The sequence below is a fragment of the Chiloscyllium plagiosum genome, unplaced genomic scaffold (assembly GCF_037043375.1).
Source record: "Chiloscyllium plagiosum isolate Xiang-an unplaced genomic scaffold, Cpla_swu_hap1 HiC_scaffold_21, whole genome shotgun sequence".
NCBI classification, from domain to species: domain Eukaryota; kingdom Metazoa; phylum Chordata; class Chondrichthyes; order Orectolobiformes; family Hemiscylliidae; genus Chiloscyllium; species Chiloscyllium plagiosum.
Genome location: NW_028270159.1, coordinates 20,304,314 through 20,327,499, shown reverse-complemented (window position 1 = coordinate 20,327,499; position 23,186 = coordinate 20,304,314). Strand labels below are relative to the sequence as shown.

The following is a 23,186-nucleotide window of genomic DNA, read 5'->3' as shown; positions in this document are numbered from 1 at the left end:
ATGCCTTCTGTCAATAATGTTACTTAAAAGGTCAGTTAGTAAAAAACAAGGTGTACTAACAACAGGCATACCATTGACTTACAGCTTTAACCTTAGGGACTTGGTCATGTTTTTATGTTTTGATTTGCATTGCCAAACAATCTTTTACCTTGGTCTTTCCCTCCAAAATTTGTGAAGCATCTCTGCTTTTCTTATATTTCATGCCTGGGTGCTGATGTTTCTGAGATGGAAAATATGGAACAGTTTATTATAATGAATATTATATTTCTGTATAACCACAGTATTGTTGCATATGAATTAAAATTAAAGTTTAAAAATGCTGAGTTTGAAAAACACTTTAAATACATTACATGCTTAAAATCATGTAATAATGAAAGGGACATTCCTTGCAAGTTTTGCTGCTTGTGTAGCTATATGCTTTCACACCAGGATATAAGTATAGTTCTGGCAATAAGTCATCCACCTGAATATTAACATTTTTGACACAGATGCTGCCAGATCTGCAGAGTATTTCCAGATTTTTCAGTCTTAATTTCAGGTTTCAAGTGTGCAGTATTTTGCCTTTGTACCCCATATATTAAGCACTTTATCCATGTGTAGAAGTAATGTAGTCATCTCCACAGAATCACAACAGCTCCACTGATGGAATTGAGGCACTTTGTCTTTTCCCCTCCCCATTTTGGGTGCAAAAGGTCAGACTGCATTCAAAGCATTTTTGTGTGACCTGACATGAACTGCTCCTGGGATCCAATTGTTACTCTAAGCCTGATACATCAATGCTAGGGATGGTTCCAAGACAAAAAAACAGAAATTGCTGGAAAATCTCAGCAATTGGATCCTGGAATGTTAACTCTGGTTTCTGTCCACAGATGCTGCCAGACCTGCTGAGATTTTCCAACAATTTCTGTTTGTTTCAGATTTCCAGCACCTGCAGTTCTTTCACTGTTTTGTCATGGATTCCAAGAGAAGGCACCCTTATTGGTAGTTATCACTGTGAATGTGACCTTACATAATGAGAAGAGTATGATGCCTGTGTAGCATCATTAAGTTTAAATTTTTATTGTTCTGTTTATTCCAGGCAGAAAAATTCTACTCCTTCCTTGGAAAATGCAAAAACATCAAAAGCTCTCTTTTTTTCTGTAGTAGAGTAATGTTTTCTGTCTGCTGGTAGAACCAATTTTGCTCTAATACACAGTAGAGAGCTGCATAATCATAAAGCTGCATAATCATAAAGCAGAGTTACATGTAAATTAACTTAAGGTTTAGAAATGTATGGTTTACAAATTTTTTTAAATGAGTAGCATAAGAAGATACTGAATAATTCACCTTGTGATCAATTAATATGTTTCAACATTTCTTGATCATAAGTAGTTATGAAGTACAGGCTGTTCTGTTATAACACACATTTTGCTAACACAAATTCGCTAACGCAATTGACAAATTAGGGACACTGTTTCTAAAGCACACATTTTTAAAATGTATGTTAGCTGTAACGCAATTATCTTGCCAACACTTTAAGCACTGTTTCTAAAGCGCAATTTTTCTGTAATGCGGGGTTGCACAAGAACACAACCATTGCGTTTTAGCAGAATGACCGTTATGCATTATAATTAATGCTTTGATCTGTGGTTCTCTCTAATATTCACCATTACTAAAATGTACCACATGATTCTGCAGTTACCATTGCAAGTAAGGACTATTCACCTAATGTCCTTTATGAATGTTGCATGCCTAACTGCCCAGTATTGTGCACATAAAATTATTTTAGTTTTAATTCATGCTGTTGTTGCTATGGAGACCTGTGAAGCTATCATGTGAAACTGCTGTTTATACAGAAATCCTGTCTGGAGTAACAGTCCGCATTATATAAGAAGAGACATCATTATTAAATAAACCGGGCATTATTCAGATGAGGCATATATTCCTTTCATATAGCATTTCTACCTGTTTTACTTTGGTTCATATCTGAACTGTAAATCGATTGCAAGATTAAGGATGCTGTGTACTGCTCTTCAACACTTTTGCCCATGAATTCAGTTAATCAAATGAATGCGGTGTAACATAATGGAGTGCACCTTCTAGCAAATGGTGGGTATAGTGCCATAACTTATTTTGCTAACTGAAATTGAACAATATTTTCTTGACTTAATTTTAGGGTTTTCGGCCATCCCTGAAATATATATTTAATTGGATGTTGAGAGATTGCAATTTGTGTATTTTGATTAAATCTCAGCCGAGTTCATTTGACAATACTGTCTGATTTAATTTGGTCAGATGGAATGAGACTGTGTTGAAAACATCTGAGAAAAAGCAAAAAGAATGCCTGGATTAAGGATTTATTTGACATAAGCATTGCTTGAAATTGATGCCCATCACCCAGCCCTGATATTTCACCCTATTTATTTATCAAGGCAGCACTGAAAGCACTAAAGTAAATATTCTTTGCTAACTTAAAAGAAAAAGGAGGGTTTATACATGTCAGAATTAAAAAATCTTCAGTGAGCAAATACATTTTATCAAATTACATAAGGTTTATTGAGGAAGGGACTGCAGTAATGGAAAATGAATAATATTAATTGTAAATTATGCAAAAGTCCAAATCCAGCCAAGAAAGACATTTATGCCTTAGTCTTGGAGGGGTGACGGGTGGTGGGAGGTGGGGGAGAACATGTGATAAAATGTTACTGAGATTGAACTTCACAGCTTGGTCTAAAAGAAATTAACAAATTATTTCAAAATTTTGAGGTATTTACGTTTAAAACTCCTAGATTGGGACTTGCATTACCTAATTTGGTACCCTCATTCCTGAGGCATCAAGACAAGTGTATAGATTGTGTTATGATCCTAGTGGATGTCACTTCTGTTAATGTGATATAAAAGTGGTGTTAAGATAATATTTTGATGGGAAATGAAAATGCCTCTTAAAGATATATTTTCATTTTTCTTCGCAGGGAGGTGTGATGTATGGTGTTTGGTTTATATGTTCATAGCATTTATTTTGAAGTTGGGATTTTGAATGAATGCATTTAGGTTTTGATGTGTGCATATGAGAGGTTTTTAATCATTAATTTGCCAATGTTGATGGAGTTTTAAACCAGTATGAGAATGCATTCTTGGAGTGATAATGGAAATAGGTTCGCATTATGAGAGTGGTTACAGTTGGACAACTGGACATCGTAAACATTGAAAAACATTAACTTGCTTTCTTCTTAGAAAAGTCCGGGCTTTCATTTGCTTTTGAAAAACCCCAGAGTATAGAAAGCTTGTTATTTCAGTTTGTAGATAGCCTGGTTGAAGTTAGATGTAAGAAAGTCTCTCCTGGAAAAAAGAGCGAATTCAAACCAGGGTTTTAAAAAAAAGGTTACCTCAATATAAGGGCTTAGTTTGAAGTTCCAGACCAGAAGTGTTCGGATAGAACACTGGAGGAGTTATTTGAAGCTAAGAAAATTTAGGGTCAGTTACATGACTAATCAGGAAAAGGCTATCAAACTGTCAAGATCAGAATATGGAATAAACCATTAAGTCAAGCCTACAGATATCATTTGAGCATTGCAAAGTGATAGCATTGGGATAGATGAAAATTTATTTTACTTGGTTTTGATATCTTTTGAATTGCATTATTTGTAAATAGTTTGTTTTTTTATTTTCATTTCTTTTATGTAGTAAACAATTTTTATTGTTGAATCCAAATTTGCCACATTTCATGTGTTTCACCATCGTATTAAATAAATAAAAGCACAAAATGTGATCTATCAAGCGAGATTGAAGTCTGGAATTTGCCTTATCTAGTAGTAATAGCAGCTGGGATCATAACAAAATATCTTCCTTAATCTGGCTCTAAGTACTTTTGTACTTCACTATGTGAGTTCGAGGGATTGAAATTATAACTTTGAAATATTGTTACTCTGTCCAAGAACTGTGGCTTATTTGTGAACTGTTTTTAAAGATGAGATGTGAGAAAACATTGCAAAGATTTGTGGTGTAATGTAGAATTTAGGAAGCCTCTGCTGAAGTGTGGTTTTGAAGTGTTGTTTGTTTCACAGATTTCTCCTGGACTCTTTGAATATGTTGCTAGTCCTGTGGATGAAGAAATAAAAGTTGCCATCATTAGAGATACACTCTGTTTGGTTGATCCAGCACTTAAAAAAAACAATCGTCATCAGTAAGTGTGTAATTTTTGTTTTAAATGTTCATTTTCCTAATCATAGGCTCTTGATTTCTTTTGAACACTGCAGGATTTGGAACAAATTTTTTCTTTGTTCACAGCTAATACAATTTTATCATCACAACTTAAAATATTTTCCCTTGAGTTTGGGGTTAGGTGGAGCCAGAACAGCCCATAACTGCTACTAGTTGATAGCAAAGACAAGACAAAATTTTGAAGTCCCAGATTATTAAGTATTATTGATGAATATCAGTTCTTGCTGTATTACTTCATCTTGGGCTACATCGGATCTAATAGTAGATGTTGCAAGAATTTACATGGAATAAATCATATGCTAAATTGCACATCAGGTTACCTAATGTTACAAAAATGACATTATCAGATGATGCCCTGTGTATCCAGACCGTCCAGACATTTGCTATGCTGTTGTTCATTCTTTTACAGAATTCTATAGCTGTTGCAAATAACTTCCTAATGCAAACAGATGAAGAAGATTGTTACTTATGGTTAAGCTTGACAGAATAGTGTATAGTAAAAAGGTAACTACTAAAATACCATCTGAAGACAAGTGACCATCAATTTTTAAACTTTTTTTATTAAGTTCTTTATGTACCACAGTCGATCTGACATAACGCGATAGTTCTGTTCTTATGCAATCTCATGGTATAAGAAAATCGCGCAATAGCCATGCAATCGAAACTCATGGGACTGGAATCACATTATAGCCAATACAGGTAAGGAAAGTTCTCGTTCTACAAATAACGGTCTAAATTCTTCAATCGCGTTAAAGCCAATTCGCATTGAAGAAATACGCATTATAGCAGAACTAACTGTATATTCTGTCTTAAATTTCCATTCTATATTGACTAAAAGCATATTGGAACAGGCATTCCAGGTAATCATTTAATACAAAGTTTATATACTATTTTTACAATACGACACTATTTTAACACTTGGAAATTTACATGACTCCAAACATCAACAGAAACAAAACAGCATAACATTCAGTATGTAATTATTAAATTGTTTATTAAATCAACATCTAGTATCATAAATATGAGTTTGTATTTTTAAGGTCTTTCGTAAAAATGGTATTATTTTATGAACTCACAACTTCAAGCGGGATCTGATCTGCTCTAGCTCATGGTCCTTGCCCAAGAAGAAACTGAATTGCAGGTTAAGGTGGCTTATAGAGTCAGAGTCACGCAGCACAAAAACAGACCTCCTTGGTCCAACTCGTCCATGCTCATTGAATGTTTTTAAGACAATGATAGATTTTTGAACTGTAAAGAATTTTAAGGGTTATGGTGAGTAAGGGGGTAAATGGAGCTGAGTCCACGGAAAGATCGAATGGCAGAGCAGCCTTGATGGTCCAGATGGCCTACTCCTGTTCTTATGTTCTTACGCCGAACATGTTTCCCAAGCTGAACTAGCCCCAATTGCCTGTGTTTGGCCAATATATCTCTAAACCTTTCCTATTCATGGACCTGTTCAAATGTCTTTTAAATGTTGTAATTGTACCTGCCTCCATTACTTCCTCCGGCAGCTAAATTCCATATATCACCATCTTCTGTGTAAAAAAAAAAATGCATATACAAGCAAGTCAGGGCAGTGCTGGAGTGAAGATTATCTTGGATAAGTAAGAAAATAGAGCTGAGACTACCATCAGATAAGCAATTATCTTATTAAATGGTAAAGCGGACTCAAGAGCCAAAAGGCTGACTCTTGCTCCTAATTTGTACATTCGTATGATTCTACTTGGACAAGATAAAATTGGAAAGGAGGAAGAGCTCAATGAGGATCTCACATTTACTCGATTTGAAGCATAGTATTGTTGCTCTAGTCTTCAGAGTTTTATCTTCTTGAAAATGCAGTCTTATCTTGAATTTTGTGCAATCCATAACAAATTGAATACCATCTGTATGAATGGAAACACCTTTACTTGTTATAGGAGTTTTCTTCATTGGCTACTACATTGTGGTGTACCACTTCCTTCAGGAGATGAGACAGCTTGGGATAACAAGAGAAGAAACAAATGTATGCATGACATTCCATACAGACCAGCAGCAACTGCAATTAGTAATGAAAAGCATTGATTCTAAAATTCTCAGGGGGTTTAAGACTATTTTGGAAAAATGGTATAAATAGCCACTTTCAACTGTTTCTTTTTGTGTGTTACTGGTCTCTTCTGGGAGTTACAAAGGTAGATGATGGAAACCAGTCATTCCCAACACCATCAGAATTAATCATGTTTCTATGCGATTATCAGATAAGGATTTATGTTAATGTCTGAAGTTAGTGGAAACAATTTGCAGCCAACCTGTCAATCTTCTGTCCCTTATTGCCAAAATGAGATGTCAGGTTGAGCTAACGAGAAAGCAGTCTGTCAAGATGGCCATTATGTTAATATCTGGAGCTTTCATCAGCAAGAATCTTGCCTCAATATGCATTAACAAAAATCACTTGCTACCTCACTTTCCTGTCTGCAATTTCAGCTTGGGAATTGCAGATTTAGTAACAAAATGATCTAATAGCTGCGTTGCTTCTTTGTTATGCAAACTTTGTGCTTCTAAATTTGTCAGTAGACTATTGCAGCTGGTTTGTTGTGATAGGTTGAAACGTAAATAGCCTCACTGGTGGATATTAGTTTGTAATTTGTTTTTATCATTAGTACAGTTTTTATGTACACACAGAATTTGATCAAGAGAAGTAGTTTCTGAGTGCCCTAGAAGTAAGGTGTAAAGAATAAAAATGTCTTCTATAACAAATATCTTAATAATTTGTGAAGATTTAACATTGTATTCTCTAGCACTTTCTGACTTACTCTAAATTGCATCAATATTGAAGGTGAAAAGAATTTCAAATGACTCTTCCTCTCATCCTGTATCACTCCCCCCAAAAAGTTCTCTCCTTGTTCTCCAAAAATGTAATCAGAGTAGTCACCTTTCACTTGAAATACTAAATTGAGGTCCAATGATCCTCCTCAGTGAATGTTAAAAATCTCATGGCAGCATGCCTTACTTTTCTTTTCTTTATTAATAATTACATAGAAATATGATTAATCCTGATGGTGTTGGGTATGAGTGGTTGCTATCATTTGCCTTTGTAACTCCCACAGGAAGCCAGTAACATGCAAAAATGAACTGAAAGTAGCTATTTATACCATTTTTCAAAACAGTCTTCACCCATTGGAAACTGAAAAGCTCCCTGTGGAGCTTTAGGATCGATACTTTTCAATATTAATTGCAGATTGTTGCTTGTTCATATGTGCCATGCATATGTTTGTTTCTCTTTTTTTCTGTTACAGTTATCACTAGCCACCATGACTTAAAAGAATTTATGTAGCCCTTCACATCATTACTGTTGGTGGCGAGACCTAGCTGTGCCAAATTTCCGTTTCCCTACTGTGAATACATTTCAAAATTCTCTGTTAAGAATGCCCTGAAGTTGTAAAGGCAATTTTATAAATGCTACTTTATTGTTTATTCCACCGCATACCATTTTGACAAGCAAGTGATTATGTGGTTCCAAGGCATGACAGTGCTATGTTGGAATTGACGACATAAAAGATCTGAATCAACTGACATTTCCCTCAATTTTTGGGTGATCTGCAAGTCCTGCCATGATTCTGGTTCTTTATTGCAACAAATACTTGAATGAGAGATTGGGTTCAACTGTCATCTTGTCAATAAATAAACAGCACTGTGTCAACTTCTATCCCTCCACTTTAACGGTTTTTCTTTCATTTTTGTGTGTCACAAACTTACCAAAGCTTCTCTTTCTTCTTTATATAATAGTGGTAAAAACAGTGAAAATTATGTTCTTTATTTCTATGTATGTACAATATGGATAGAAAGGATACATCACCCAATGGATAATGATGCATTTTTTAAATGAGAAGGTCTGTCATTGTTCCTTAGCCAATTCAAAGTGCTGACACCCATAATATGAATTGAATTGCATTGGGATCCATGTGTGCCATTCGCATATTGTAAATTCTGTGACTGAATTGGAAATAGAATGAAACCTGCTACTATTCATAGATGTCAAAAGATGATAAAATGAAATGTTTATTCTCTTTTGTGAGAATTAGTTTCCTTGTTTGTGCACATATTATACATGCATTTGGAACAATGCTTATTTTGCTGTGGATTTCAACAAAAGAATAATAACAAATGTATTATTGGGATGTCATAGAAAATCGTAGCTTGTAAAATCAAGGCCACAGTTCAATTGTCAGATGATTTTGTTTTCAAGTATCATTTCAGGCATGGAGCAGATAAATTCAGCTACTTTCAGTGCAGCACTATGAAAAACTATTCTGGTGAAATGCCATTGTTTAAGTGAACAGAGTTAAAAATCTCACAACACCAGGTTATAGTCCAAAAGGTTTATATGGATTAGCTTTCGGAGTGCTGTTCCTTCATAAGACCTTCACCTTATGATCCTGCTCCACAGCTACCTGATGAAGGAGCAGTGCTCCAAGAGCTAGTACTTCCAAATAAACCTGTTGGACTATAACATGGTGTTGTGATTTTTAACTTTTGTCGACTGCAGTCCAACACTGGCACCTCCGCATCATAAGTGAACTGAAACAGGGATATAATATGCTTGTGGAGAAAGTTAGGACTGCAGATATTGGAGATCAGAGCTGAAAATGTGTTGCTGGAAAAGCGCAGCAGGTCAGGCAGCATCGAAGGAGCAGGAGAATCGACGTTTCGGGCATGAGCCCTTCTTCATTCCTGAAGAAGGGCTCATGCCCGAAACGTCGATTCTCCTGCTCCTTCGATGCTGCCTGACCTGCTGCGCTTTTAATATGCTTGTTTCAGGTACTTAATAAAGATCATAGTGTTATCAAAAAAGTTCTACTGGTGTTCTGACTAATATTCTTTTCACTTCAATATTCCTTTAAGTAAATTAACTAATTTTCATCTAATTTAAATGTAACATCTTATTGGTTACAAAATGGGTATCATTTTTGTCCAGGTATCATGAATAAACCAACTGAAAAGTAAGATAACACCAAACTATTTCATCTTAACCTGTTCTTCCTCTGTTACATTTTGTTCAATATCACCTGGTATGCTGTGTTAAAGAAATTGCACAAACTAACTTTGTAGATCACAAGATATAATGCTGCTATAATTTAGGAATTTGTGTTAGAAATTGGAATGTACTATCACTTTTGAGTTATTACTAGAAATAAAAACAGTCAATTTTTTAATTGTTCATAATGTTTTCTTTGTTATGCTTGTATCCTTGTTTCTAAATGTTTTATTTTAAAATATTCAAAATAGACAGTTACATTAGTGGACAAATTCTCAATACTTTTGTAATAGCACAATACAGTCAAACTTATTTTTAGCTACTAATTTTCTTATTAATCGTTGGTCAAGTAGGAAATTACAATGGAAGCATGATAATGGGTTTCATGATTATTTTTAATAATTTCAAAGTTTGAACTCATTGAAAAGAATTCCACAAAGAATTGGACCCAAGTTATTTTAGCACATGAATAGTTTACAAACAGATGAGCTATATACTGTGGGGAAAGTCTTTGATTTGACTATAATTATCTGGAAGATTAAAACAATTGAACCATAAAAATTGAAACTAGCTTAGGAAAATCTTGGAGTAGTTCATTAGTGGGAAAATGAATGTGTCCTATTTGGCAGTTTCATATTTCAATTTTCACTTTATTAGTCATTTTACAGTCACATTGGTGAATCTTGGTGACATCAAAGAAATAACAAGCCATGTTAACAGTTGAGTACAATCAGGTTCAGGCAAGAAATGCAGTAGAATCACAAGATGTTGCAGCTGTTGCAGAGTGCTGGTGAGGCCACACCTGGAGTACTGTGTTCAGTTATGATCTCCTTACTTGAGAAAGGGCGTACTGGCACTGGAGAGGGTGCAGAGGAGGTTCACTAGGTTGATTCGGGAGTTGAGAGGGTTGGCTTATGATTAGAGACTGAGTGGACTGGCATTATATTCATTGGAATTCAGAAGAAAGGGTTGGGGGAATCTTATAGAAACATGTAAATTTATGAAGGGAATAGATAAGATAGAAGTAGAGAAGATGTTTCCACTGGCAGGTGAAACTAGGACAAGAGAGCATAGCCTCAAGATTAGAGGGAGCAGATTTAGAATTGAAAAGGAACTTCTTCACCCAGAGGGTTGTAAAGCTATGGAATCCCTTGCCCAGTGAAGTAGTTGATACGACTTCAGTAAATATTTTTTAAGTTAAGATATGTTTTGAATGATAAAGAAGTTAAGGGGTACGGTGAAAGCACGGGTAAGTGGATCTGAGGACATGAAAAGATCAGCAATGATCTTATTGAATGGCGGAGCAGGCTCAAACGGCCAGGTGGTCTTCTGTTCCTAATTCTTATGTTCTTGTCAAGCAAGACGTGTTAGGAGCAACTAATCCTTTTTTGAAAGGAGTTTTGGTCATTGAGAAGGTTTTTGCTAGAGAGTGGTGAGATGGCATAAAAGGGAGATTATTGCTTGTTAACAGCTTTATTAATGATGAATGTTACCTCATTAATATATAAATTCCAGTTCTATCACACACACTTCAAGAAAACCAAGTATTGATCATTCCTACTTGTAATGTATGTCGTTGGATTTGTGCTGCCCCTTTTAAGAAAGCAGGTTAGATGACCCACGCAGGAGAGCTAGGGGAGGCAGACTAAAATCAATTGTAGAGCTGAGAGCACCCACTTTAGAATGTTCCCTTTTTATGTTCTATTTATGGTTCTAGTGAGCCACAAATATCATAATTGGGATTTGGCCCACAAACTGTGATCGAATGCCACGTGTTTGTTTTCGGGATGAAGGTCATCACCTGTGCTCTGAAAACAATTGTGTGGGGTTGTGAAGGTAACATCGAGAGAAGTGGTTGCAAGGACGCCAGGGAAGAACAGTATGCACCAGGGAACGAGCCAAGAGTGGCAGTCATGAGAGGACTCAGGCTGCAGCCAACGGCTGAAGAGGGGAGTAGTCATCCAGGAGTTTACCAAAATCATTGTGGAGGTCAATTGTATGGGGCCTTGGGCTGCAGACAATGCCAAGGAAGAGTGTTACACTAACACAATAGGTGAGGGAGTGGTTGACATGGAGACTGTTCACCGAGCAGTGTTGAGCTGCAAACAGCTACTTAGACCCCAGTGGAAAGAAAAGGTCCTGCCAGCAGGAAAACAAAATGGTGGCCAATTTGGAATGATGGGATTGTCTGAAGAGACAGCAAGTTGGATTCTATACATCGAATGTTTAAATGCTTAAAGGTGAACAAAATGGCTGCAGACATAATGATACCCATTTTCTTAAGCACCATTGAGTGTAAGAATTTTGCTAATGATAATGCCAGCATTTTGTATTGAGGGCGAACTGCAGTCTAAGTTTTTGGTTTATGTTTGCTTTTGATGATTCCAAATAAATGTTTATCTTTCGAATATCCAAATGTGTGTGTCCGTGGCAGTCCCCCACTGCTCAAATGGTAAGATGCTGGTCTGCAATGGACATAGAAAACAAAGTGGTGATGACTTAGAAGAGAGATGTAGATAAGGACAGGTGTGTGGCCTAGTTAGACATGAACAGGGGCAAGAAAATGGAACTATATGTACAAGGCTCATAGCACATCTATGCCAGCTGTGCTATGAGCAGTCTGTATTTGGGTCTGTTGTGTCATTATATTGGCATCATAGAGTTGGCTATCAATGGTAGTACTTGGCCAGATGTTGAGTTCGGGTTTAAAGTTCGCACTGAAGATGCCTAACTAGTCAGGGTTTCCAGCGAGTGGTGAGTTCTGTCAGCTATGAGAAGCTTGAATTGAGCTAACATTGACAAGAGGGGCATGGTAGGTAGTTGAAATGAGGGAGGTTTGGTATGATATGGCAAAAATTTAGTTCACCCTGATGGAGAAAAAGCTTTCCTGAAATTCAACAAGATTGACATAGCCAAAGATTCAGTCCACTACATTTTACTTTGGCAATAGAATAACACGTTTCAAAAGTAGCCTGCTTCAGCAAAGGTTACTATGGGTAGTTACTATAGGTAGTCAGTGTTTAGTAGTCATACATTTGCTGTTACTGCCAAATATAACACAAACTTAAGTTGGTATGCACACACTAGATATTATTTAGTCAAAACTTGAATTATGCTCGCTGAGCTGTAAGTTTGATGTCCAGATGTTTCATTACCTGGCTAGGTAACATCATCAGTGGCGACCTCCAAGTGAAGCGAAGCTGTTGTCTCCTGCTTTCTATTTATATGTTTGTCCTGGATGGGGTTCCTGGGGTTTATGTTGATGTCATTTCCTGTTCGTTTTCTGAGGGGTTCATAGATGGTTTCTAGATCTGTGTGTTTGTTTATGGTTGTAGTTGGAGTGCCAGGCCTCTAGGAATTCTCTGGCATGTCTTTGCTTAGCCTGTCACAGGATAGATGTGTTGTCCCAGTCGAATTCGAAATAAAAAACACCAATTCGGCTGAGAATTCCTAAAGGCCTGGCACTCCAACCACAATGTCATAACAAACACATAGATCTAGATACCATCTATCAACCCCTCAGAAAATGAACAGGAAATGACATCACCACAAACCCCAGGAACCCCATTCAGGACAAACATATAAATAGAAAGCAGGAGACAACAGCTTCGCTTCACTTGGAGGTCGCCACTGATGATGTTACCTAGCCAGGTAATGAAACATCTGGATATCAAACCGACAGCTCAGCGAGCAAACCTACACCCTAAACCTCAACCTGAGCTACAAACCTTCATAAACCTTACACTTGAATTATGCATCCACAATGCCTTGTGATGTCTTCTGATATGCTGTTTTAGCCACATTCAGCACAGATAGCATGTTTATACATTTGATCTAATGCAAAGGACACATTTAAACATTTTTCTGTCCACAGTTATTCCAAGTTATATCATTATTATTTGTATTTGAATTTTGCAGTTTGTGTCTTTAGTGAGTCACCTTTATTGTAGCTAAAATAGTATGCATTTGCTTATTTATTTTGAATAGAACAACTTAGCAAAGATACGGAAATCCTAAAGGTGTTTAAAATACTGCTACAGAATGACATATAAATTAATACAAAATAAAAATAGCTATATTGTGGACAGCATTTGTAAAACAGAAAATTCTGCAAAATTAGGCATTACATTTGACCATAAGACATAGGAATGGAAGTGAGGCCATTCAGCCCATCGAGTCCACTCCACCATTCAATCATGGCTGATGGGCATTTCAACGCCACTTACCCGCACTCTCTCCATATCCTTTAATAACAGTGTTGGCCTAATGGAAGCTAATTTGGCTTTTGATATTGGTTTCTTTTCAGACCGGAAGATAGAGGAGCAGAATTCAGCATTTTGGCCCATCAATCTGCTCCTCCATTTGATCATGGCTGATAGGTTTCTCAACCCCATTCTACTGTCTTCTCCCTGTAACCATTCATTCCCTTACCTATCAAGAACGTATCTATCTATCTCTGTCTTAAATACACTCAATAACTTGGCCTACACAGCCTTCAGCAGCAATGATTTCCACAGATTAACAACATTCTGGCTGAAGAAAGTCCTTCTTATCTCAGTTTTCAGAGTAAAGTATCCCTTCAATCCGAGGCTCTGCCTTTGGGTCCTAATTCCTCTTACTAGTGAAAATATATTCTCCAGTTCCAGTCTATCCAGGCCTCTCAGTATTTTGTCAGTTTCAACCAGATCCTTTTGCATCCTTCTAAATTCCATGGAGTACAGACGCAGAGTACTCAATCACTCCTCATATGATAACCCTTTCGTTCCTGGGCTAATTCTTAAAAACCTCTTGTGGATCCCCTCCGATGGAAGCATGTTCTTCCTTAGAAATGAAGCCCAAATTTCTCAATGTTCCAAATATAGTCTGACCAGAGCCTTATAAAGCCTCAACAGTGCATCTCTGCTCTTGTATTCTAGCCCTCTGGAAACGAATGCTAACACTGCACTTGTTTCGTAACTGCCAACTGAACCTATATGTTAATCTTAATAAAATTCTAAACCAGGCTCCTAAATCCCTTTGTGCTTCAGTTTTCCGAAGCCTTTCCCTGATGAGAAAGTAGTTTACACCTGTATTCTTCCTACCAAAGTGCATAACCTCCCACTTTCCCACATTGTATTCCATCTGCCACTTTGCCCACTCTCCTATCCTGTTCAAATCTTTCTGCAGCCTCCCCACTTCCTCAACACTGTATGTCCTTCCACCAATCTTTGTGTCATCATTAAACTTCGCAACAACGTGTCAGTGCTTACGTCAACATTGTTAATTAATGGCATGAATTGTTGTAGTCCCAACATAGACTCCTGTAGAGCTCAGCTAGTTGCAACTGCCATCCTGAAAAAGACCCCATGCTAGTACGTTGCCCCTGACACCATGGGCTGTATCTTATATAGCAGCTGTGGGCATCACCTAGTCAAAAGCCTTCTGGAAATCTAAATAGATCATGTTGACTGGCTCTCCTTTGTCTGATTTGCTCAAAGAATTCTAACAAATTTTTCTGGCATGGCAGGTCCTTGAAGAAACTTTGCTGATTCAACCCTATTTAACGATGCACTTTCAAGTATTCTGCAATCGCTACCTTAATTATTGACATCGATATCTTACCAACTACCGAGGTCAGGCTAACTGACTTGTAGTTTCCTGTCTCCTACCTCCTCCCCTCTTAAACAGTTGTTACATTAGCCATTTTCCTCTGTGTCCCTTGGTGATTTGAGTGATTCCTAAAAGATTAACACCAATGCCTGTACAATCTTCTCAGCTATCTCCTTAAGAATTCTGGGCTGTAGTCAATTTGGCATGTGTGATTTATCCATCTTCAGATCTTTCAGCTTCCCCACCATCCTTTCCTTAGTGATGGCCATCACACTCATTTCTGCTCCCTGACTCATTTGAAGTTCTGTTAAGCATTGGTGTCTTCCACCATAAGACTGATGCAAAGTGCCTATTCAGTTCCTCCACCATTTCTTTGTTCACTATTAATACTTCACCAGCCTAATTTTTCAATGGTCCACTGTCTGTTCTTTCCTAGTGAGCCTTTGTTGAAAAAGTTGAGTGAGGGACGTTCACAGGCCCATGACTTAAGGGCTGCACTGTTTAACTTTTAATGTTATTTCTATATGTTTCTACTTCATATTAAGAACTGTAATGTTGAACTTTTTACACTCATTTCTTCATTTTTCAGTTTTTGACCTAAGATGGCACTGGGAATGGTGATTTTGTACTGTGTACACTGTGCTCAAGTACAGGGATACAGGAATAATGTGATAATAAGACCTAATTCTAATTCTCTCTTACCTTTTAGGTATCTAAAAAACTTCTTGCAATCTTTTTATGTAACTAGCTAGATTACTCTCACATTTCATCTTGTTCCCCTTTATTGATTTTTTCGGTAATCCTGTGCTGGTTTTTAAAGACTTCCCAATCCTCTGCCTTCCCACTAATTTTCACTACATTGTATATTTTTTTCTTTTTTTATGTCATCCTTGACTTCCCTTATCAGCCATTTTTGCCTCGTCTGCCTTGATTTTAAAAGGTTTATTTTGCATCAACTATATGTATAATCCAAGTTAGTAATCGGGCTTTCTTATTGACACAATTTAGTACAGGACTGCTGTCAGATCCTTTGTGCAAATTTGAATGTTGCCCCCAAAACATCGAAAGGATAATCTTAACACAATAGATGCAGTTTGGAACTGCGATAGTAAAATAATTCAATTTTTGAATATAAGATCAAGATAAATGACATTGTATGGTCATTTATTGTAGCATATAAAAACATGCAAAGCTTCTGTTCTAATGTGCTGTTCTCAGTGTTTCTGTTAAGATTCCGTAAGTTCTCCATTCATCAGTGTGGTAGCTTAAGCACATGCCTGTTCCAACAGTATTCACTTTCTTGGGGGAGTGGATGACACTGTAGTGGACAAACCTCACTTGGTTAAGATGTCTCCTTATTTGATCACTTATGAGCATCAAACCCCAATAAAGAGCCATCATGACATTTGACTGTTAAAAGCAAAATCCTTTAGATGCTGGAAATCTGAAACAAACCGAAAATGCTGGAAAAACTCTGAAGAAAAGTCATATCGGATACGAAAGTGTTAACTCTGTTTCTCCCTCCATAGATTCTGCTACGACTGATGAATTACTCCAGTATTTCTGTCTGTTTGACTGACAACTTGATATTTACATTGCCAGTTGACTTGCTTTATGAAATACAAATAGTTCTTCATTTCTGAAACTATTTTTGTATAATTTTTCTTGACAATGTGAACTCTGAATTTTCCTATTAGCCTGGAGTCCCAGGGTAAGCCATGTGTGTCTATTTCAGGCAATAATGGGTCTAAAGAAATTTCACAGCCATGTGTAATTCCTTTCTAATTCGTTATTTTTATCAAGCTATATAAGCAGCAGCAAAAAATGAATGGAAGAATTCATATCTCTTTGCCTGATGCCTTTTAGACCCAATTACCAGAATCGACTAGTGTTCTGCAACAAGTTTCCTTTTATGTGAATGCCAAAGTGGAGGAGAATGCTGTTTTTAAAATAGCAATGTTCCATCTATTTGGTTCCCTTACAGTACTCCATAAAAAAAATGAAATATTTTCTCAAGATGTATATATTGAAGCAATTGGGGAAAGGAAAGAATAATTTGTAAATTCATTATTCTAAAATTCACTGTGTTTTACTGAGCAATTTAAACATAGGTTATGTAGCCTGATCTGAAAGTAAAAGATGGCCGAAGTTAAAGCAAATGCAAAAAAATCAAGCTTTAAGATAAAAATAACTTCAACCAAGCATAGAAGATGCAGAGTAATTAGAAAGAATTAATCATAAAGTCATAGAGTTATACAGCATGAAAACTGACCCATTTGGTATGCTTTCCTTTATTGGTCAGAGCATCAAATATAGGAGTTGGGAGGTCATGTTGCGGCTGTACAGGACATGGATGAGACCACTTTTGGAATGTTGCATGCAATTCTGGTCTCCATCTTATTGAAAGAATGTTATGAAACTTGAAAGGGTTTAGAAAAGGTTTGCAAAGATGTTACAAGGGTTGGAGGACTTGAGCAATCAGGAGAGGGTGAATAGGCTGGTGCTGTTTTCCCTGGAGCGTCAGAAGCTGAGGGGTGATGTTAGAGATTTATAAAATCATGAGGGGCATGGATAGGATAAATAGACAATGACTTTTCCCTGAAGTGGGAGAGTCCAGAACTAGAGGGCATAGGTTTAGGGTGAGAGCGGAATAATTTAAACGGGACCTAAGGAGCAATGTTTACATGCAGAGGGTGGTGTGTGTGTGGAATTAGCTGCCAGAGGAAGTGGTGAAGGCTTGTACAATTACTGCATTTAAAAGGCATCTGGATGGGTATATGAAAAGGATGGGTTTAGAAGGATATGGGCCAAGTGCTGGTAAATAGGGCTAGATTACTTAGGATACCTGATCAGCATGGACAAGTTAGACTGAAGAGTCTGTTTCTGTGCTGTACATCTCTATGACCCTTGGTCCAACTTAATCCATACTGACCAGATATCCCAGTCTGATCTAGTCTCATTTGCTCGCACTTGACCCATATCTCTTTAAACCTTTACTGTTGGTATATCCATTTAGATGCCTTTTCGTACCTCCACCACTTCCTCTGGCAGCTTGTTCCATGCATGCACAAGCCTCTGCATGAAAAAGTTACTCATCTTACTCATCAGGTCCTTTTTAAATCTTTTCCCTCTGACCCTAAACCTATGCTGTCTAGTTTTGGAATCCCACACTTCCGGAAACAGACCTTGCTATTCACCCTTTATTGGTATGAAGATGTGGGTGTACTGTACCTTTGTAAGAAAGTTAGAAGCTAGCAGAACTACCTGACAGCACCAAGTGTTCTCAACAAGATACAATGTAGCATGTGGTGCAGCAGTTAGTGTAGCTGGTTGCCTGGAGACAAAAACAGATTTGAATTAGGCCAATCAGTTTAAATTATACCTCAAAAAACACCAAATTCCAAACAAGTTTGAATTTAGTATACTGACAATCTTAAAAGCCAATGACACAATACGATGCTTTGGGGGTATAAGACCGGGGAAAATTGAACAGTTGAGAGGAGAACTGACATGCCACCAACATGTAGAGACTGCCTGAAAAATAGCTGTCTTAAAGGTACCTTTATCAATCAGTAACCTGTGAAGCAGAAATCCCTAAGAAGAAGAAAAGAAGATTTGACATCTGGCTGGTTTTAGAAAAGTTGAATTTTGCTAAATCTTAATTGGGGGTTTTATCGGACTAGTATTACAGAAGGGAAAGTTAAAGATAGGTTAGAGGAAGAAGTTATAAATAGTTTAGTTAATTATTCTCTTTTATACTTTAAGAAACAAAGTGGTTATTTTTACTTTAAATAGTTATTGGCCTCTCTAATTTTCACAGGTTACTGCATGGGATAAATCTTTTCTGTGTTGCTGCTTTACATTAAGCAGGAGAGTTTACCTTGTGTCATAACAGTTTGGGGGCTCATTGCTGGGATTTGAATGGTTTGGAGGACTTACGTCCACGATCTGAACAGTTTGGGTCTTGGATTTGGGATTTGAACTGTTTTAGACAGATTGAATAGATTTGAGGGTATGAAAAATCTCTGCCGATTTAAACACTTGTTAGTGTCCTAGATCTTTGAATAAAATATTGGTGAGGCAATTTGGTTAATTTTGTTGACTTGTGGTCGATTAAATTAAAAGTGAGTGAAATGACTCTTAAAATCGCTAAAGAGGTTCTGGGATTTGAAGATTATTCTCAAATTTGCCAAGAAAGTTTAGAAAGAAAGAAAAAGGCCAAACTTTTAGAATCAGCAGAGAAATTAGATTTGGGATTAACCAAGGACAAAAGTAAAGCTGAAATTGCAAGTGAAATACTCAAACACTTAGGTATGTCACATAAATCGCAAGTGCAGTAGAGGTAGAAAAACGTAAATTACAATTGAGGAAAATGGAGTTAGAATATAAACAAAGAGAGGGAGAGCAGAAAAGAGAGAAGAGGAGGAGGAGAGAGAGAAAAAAGAGGAAGAGAGGGTTCTTAGTTGAGCAAAGAGAGAAGAAAGGGAAAGACCAAAAGAGAATTTGAACTTGAGAAATTGCAACTTAGTCAGCCATCAAGTTAACAGGAGGAAGAAAAGGTAGTGATGTATACAGATATGTCAAAACTCTGCCACATTTTGATGAGAAAGATGTTGAAGCCTTCTTTATTTCATTTGTAAAATTGGCTAGGCAGATGGAGTGATCCGAGGAATTATGGGTATACTAGTTCAGACTAAACTGGTAGGCAGAGCTAGTGAAGTATTTGCTGTGCTGTCAGATGAGGGGTCAAGAGATTATGAAGAGGTTAAACAGGCTCTTTTAAGTGCTTATGGAGCATATAGACAGTGGTTCAGAAACATAAAGAAGGAACGCGGTCAAACTTATTTTGATTCGGAGATGCCGGTGTTGGACTGGGGTGTACAAAGTTTAAAATCACACAACACCAGGTTATAGTCCAACAGGTTTAATTGGAAGCACACTAGCTTTCAGAGCGACGCTCCTTCATCATATTTTGAGTTTGAAAGAATTAAACGTAGTTATTTTGATGGATAGGTGCGTGCTTTGAAAATAGATAGAACCTTCTGGGCTCTACAAGAGATCATTCTGCTGGAGGAGTTTAAAAACTCACTTCCAGACATAGGAAGAATTCATATGGAGGAACAGAAAGTTCAGGAAGTGAGAAGGGCAGCAGAATTAGCAGATGAGTACATTTTGATGCATAAGGCAAGCTTCCGACCAGAATTTTGTCCTGTGAGGGATAGAAGTTGGGAAAAGGGGAGATCCTACACTATGAAACCAAGAGTATAGAGTACTAGTAAGAACGTACGACAGGCTAAAGAAGCAAAAGAGGGTGAAAAGGAGGTGAAAGGCCTCGTGTTTTCACTGTAATGGAGTGGGACACAGAAAATTAGTGCTGGTGTTTTCAGAAGGGCTCTTGGAAAAGATGTTTTCATTGCCAGAAAGTGGGACATGTAAAGTCACAGTGCTGGTCGTCAAAGAAAGGCACTGTGCGAAAAGATGAGGTAAAAGAAGCTAAGCCAGTGGCATTAGTGAAGGTAGTAAAGGAGACCTCAAGAAGAGCTAAGGAGCTGGAGGACAGCACACAGCCGAGGCAGGAGCTGGGTATGGAGTTAGTACCTGATCTCTACAAAGAATTTGTCTCTGTGGGAATAATTTACTCAAAGAACAGGGGGAGAAGGACAAGAAGTTATAATTTTGAGAGATACAGGATCTAACCAAGTTGCTGATAGTAAGGGATGAGCGAATATACACTTTTTCTGATCTGTTACCTAAGAGTGTGGTAATTTGTGGGATAGATAAACAGAAATTTAGCATTTCCCTATGTAAGATCAAGTTGGAATGCCAACTCAAGACTGGGGAAGTTGCAGTTGGAGTGATTAACAGAGTGTCAGTTCCAGGAATTCAGTTTGCTCTTGGGAATGATTTGGCAGGATTCAAGGTAGGAGTGACACCCTTTGTTGTGGAGAAGCCCAAGGAAAACCAAGAAACTGAGGAGTTAAATATCCTGGTATTTTCCCAAGGTAGGAGTGATATCCTTGTTGTGGAGAAGCCCAAGGAAAACCAAGAAACTGAGGAGATAAAACAAGTATCCTGGTATTTTCCCAGACTCTGTGGTAACCAGATCCCACAATCATAAGTCAGACTCTGTGGTAACCAGATCCCACTATCATAAGTCACAGCACAAAGCAAAAAGTAAAGACAACGAGTTTTGGTTCAATTAACGAATACCCTGTTTGACATAATAATGCAGGAAAAACCTGAACAGACAGAGGGTCAGGCGGAAGTGTTTAGTCCTGAAAGACTAAGAGACTTTCAAACAGCAAGACAAGATGATGTGGATGCGTACTCTGAAAAGGAGGCGGAATATTCTAGAAGATTATTATTTGAAAGATAGAATTAGAAAGATAGAAAGATGGAAATGGTAGGTTAGTGCAGAGGAGAAATGGGCCAAAGTGTGTCAGATTGTGTTGCCGGTAGCATTTGGACAGGAGGTGGTACGGGTAGCACATGAACTACCTGTAGGAGGTCACCTAGGGGTACGAAAGACTTCAAGCTAAGGCACAAAAACATTTTTATTGGCTTGGAATGCACAAGGATGTGGTTAACTTTTGCTGTATGTATGCTGTATGCTACATGCCAAATGGTAGGTAAGCCACAGGTGGTAATAAAACCAGCACATTTGTTGCCAATTCCCACATTTGAAGAACCATTCACGTGGGTTATAAATTGATTGTGTAGGTCCCCTCCCGTGACCTAAAAGTGGGAACCAGTACTTGTTAACCATAATGGATGTGTCTACCCGATTTCTGGAGGCAATTCCATTACGGAGTATAAGACAAAAAAGGTGGTAGAGGAATTAGTAGCTTTTTTCAGACTGTTTGGGCTACCCAGAGAGATTCAGTCGGACCAAGAGTCAAATTTTACTGCTATGCTGTTTCATGAAGTTATGGAAAGCTTAACTATATAGCACTTTAAATCCAGTGCGTATCATCCTGAATCCCAGTGAGCTATAGAAAGGTGGCATATGACTTTGAAGACCATGTTGAGACCATACTGTCAAGATTACCCAAATGATTGGGATAAAGGCATCCCATTCGTATTGTTTGCCATGAGAGTTGTCCGAAACGTATCTACTCAGTTCACTCCCTTCGAGTTAATATTTGGGCATGAAGTGAGAGGTCCTTTGAAATTAATTAAAGAAAAAAGTCTGAGATGTCAGAGGTGTCAGAGGTGAGGGAGAGATTAAATAGGGTAGGTGAGTTAGCTAAACAGCATCTGAAGAGGACACAGTATAGAATGAAGCAGGTGGCAGATAAAAACTCTTGAGGCTCTGACGTTTTCCTGAGGGGATGACATGTTAGTAGTGTTGTACCAGGGATAGGCGATCCCTTAAGGAGTGGGATAGGTTAGTATGTTATCTGTCTCAGGAGCATAGAAAGCAGTTGAATGATTTGTTACTGCAGTATACAGACATGTCAGAATCAGATGGGGAGGACTAATTCTATTGTACATGAAGTAGATGTAGGGAATACTGTTCTGATAAAACAACACCCCTATTGGCTTAATCGTTTCAAAGCCAGTCAGGTCCAGATGGAGGTGGAGGCCATGCTCTGAGGATATTATCAAATCAAGCCAGAGCAAGTAGAATGCGAAGATCATAGTTCCCAAACCGGATGGGACTCAGCGATTCTGTGTGGATTGTTGGAAGGTCAACACCATTACAAAATCGGACTTCTATCCAATTCCTAGATTGAAAGACTGTATCGAGAAAGTCGGACAAGCCAGTTACATCATTAAGCTAGACTTCATGCGTGGTTACTGGCAGGTACCTTTATCAGAGATGGCAAAAGAAATTTCTGCGTTTGTAACCCCAAATGGGCTATATCATTTTCAAGTGATGCCCCTTTGGAATGAAGAACACACCTGCCATATTCAAAAGATTCATGAGCAGAGGTGTGGTGGGTTAACAAACTGTGCAGTCTATTTGGATGAGGTAGTGATCTTTAATAAGTCCTGGAAAGATCACATGGTGCAGTTGGCCGAGCTCTTTGAGCAACAGTGGCTCAGTGGTTAGCAGTGCTGCCTCACAGCACCAGGGACCCAAGTTCAATTCCAGCCTTGGCGACTGCCTGTGTGGAGTTTGCACATTCTCCCTGTGTCTGCGTGGGTTTCCTCTGGCTGCTCCGGTTTCCTCCCACAATCCAAAGATGCTCAGGTCAGGTGAATTGGCCATGCTAAATTGCCCAAAGTGATAGGTGCATTAGTAAGAGGGAAATGGGTCTGGGTGGGTTACTCTTCGGAGGGTCGGTGTGGACTTGTTGGGCCAAAGGGCCTGTTTCCACACTGTAAAATTGAGAAGCAAAACTAATGATAAACTTATATAAAACTGAATTCGTGAAAGTAG

At 37.9% G+C, this 23,186-nt stretch overlaps 1 protein-coding gene across 4 annotated transcripts in view; it reads left to right on the top strand.

Annotated features, from left to right (window-relative positions):
• ttll11 (tubulin tyrosine ligase-like family, member 11) overlaps positions 1–23,186 on the top strand; it is a 220,687-nt gene that overhangs the window by 112,999 nt on the left and 84,502 nt on the right. For all 4 annotated transcript variants that reach the window (XM_043720260.2, XM_043720262.2, XM_043720259.2 and 1 more), the window contains exon 6: positions 4,044–4,162. In XM_043720260.2, coding sequence (XP_043576195.1) covers positions 4,044–4,162 — 119 coding nt within the window. The remainder of the gene's footprint in view (positions 1–4,043; positions 4,163–23,186) is intronic.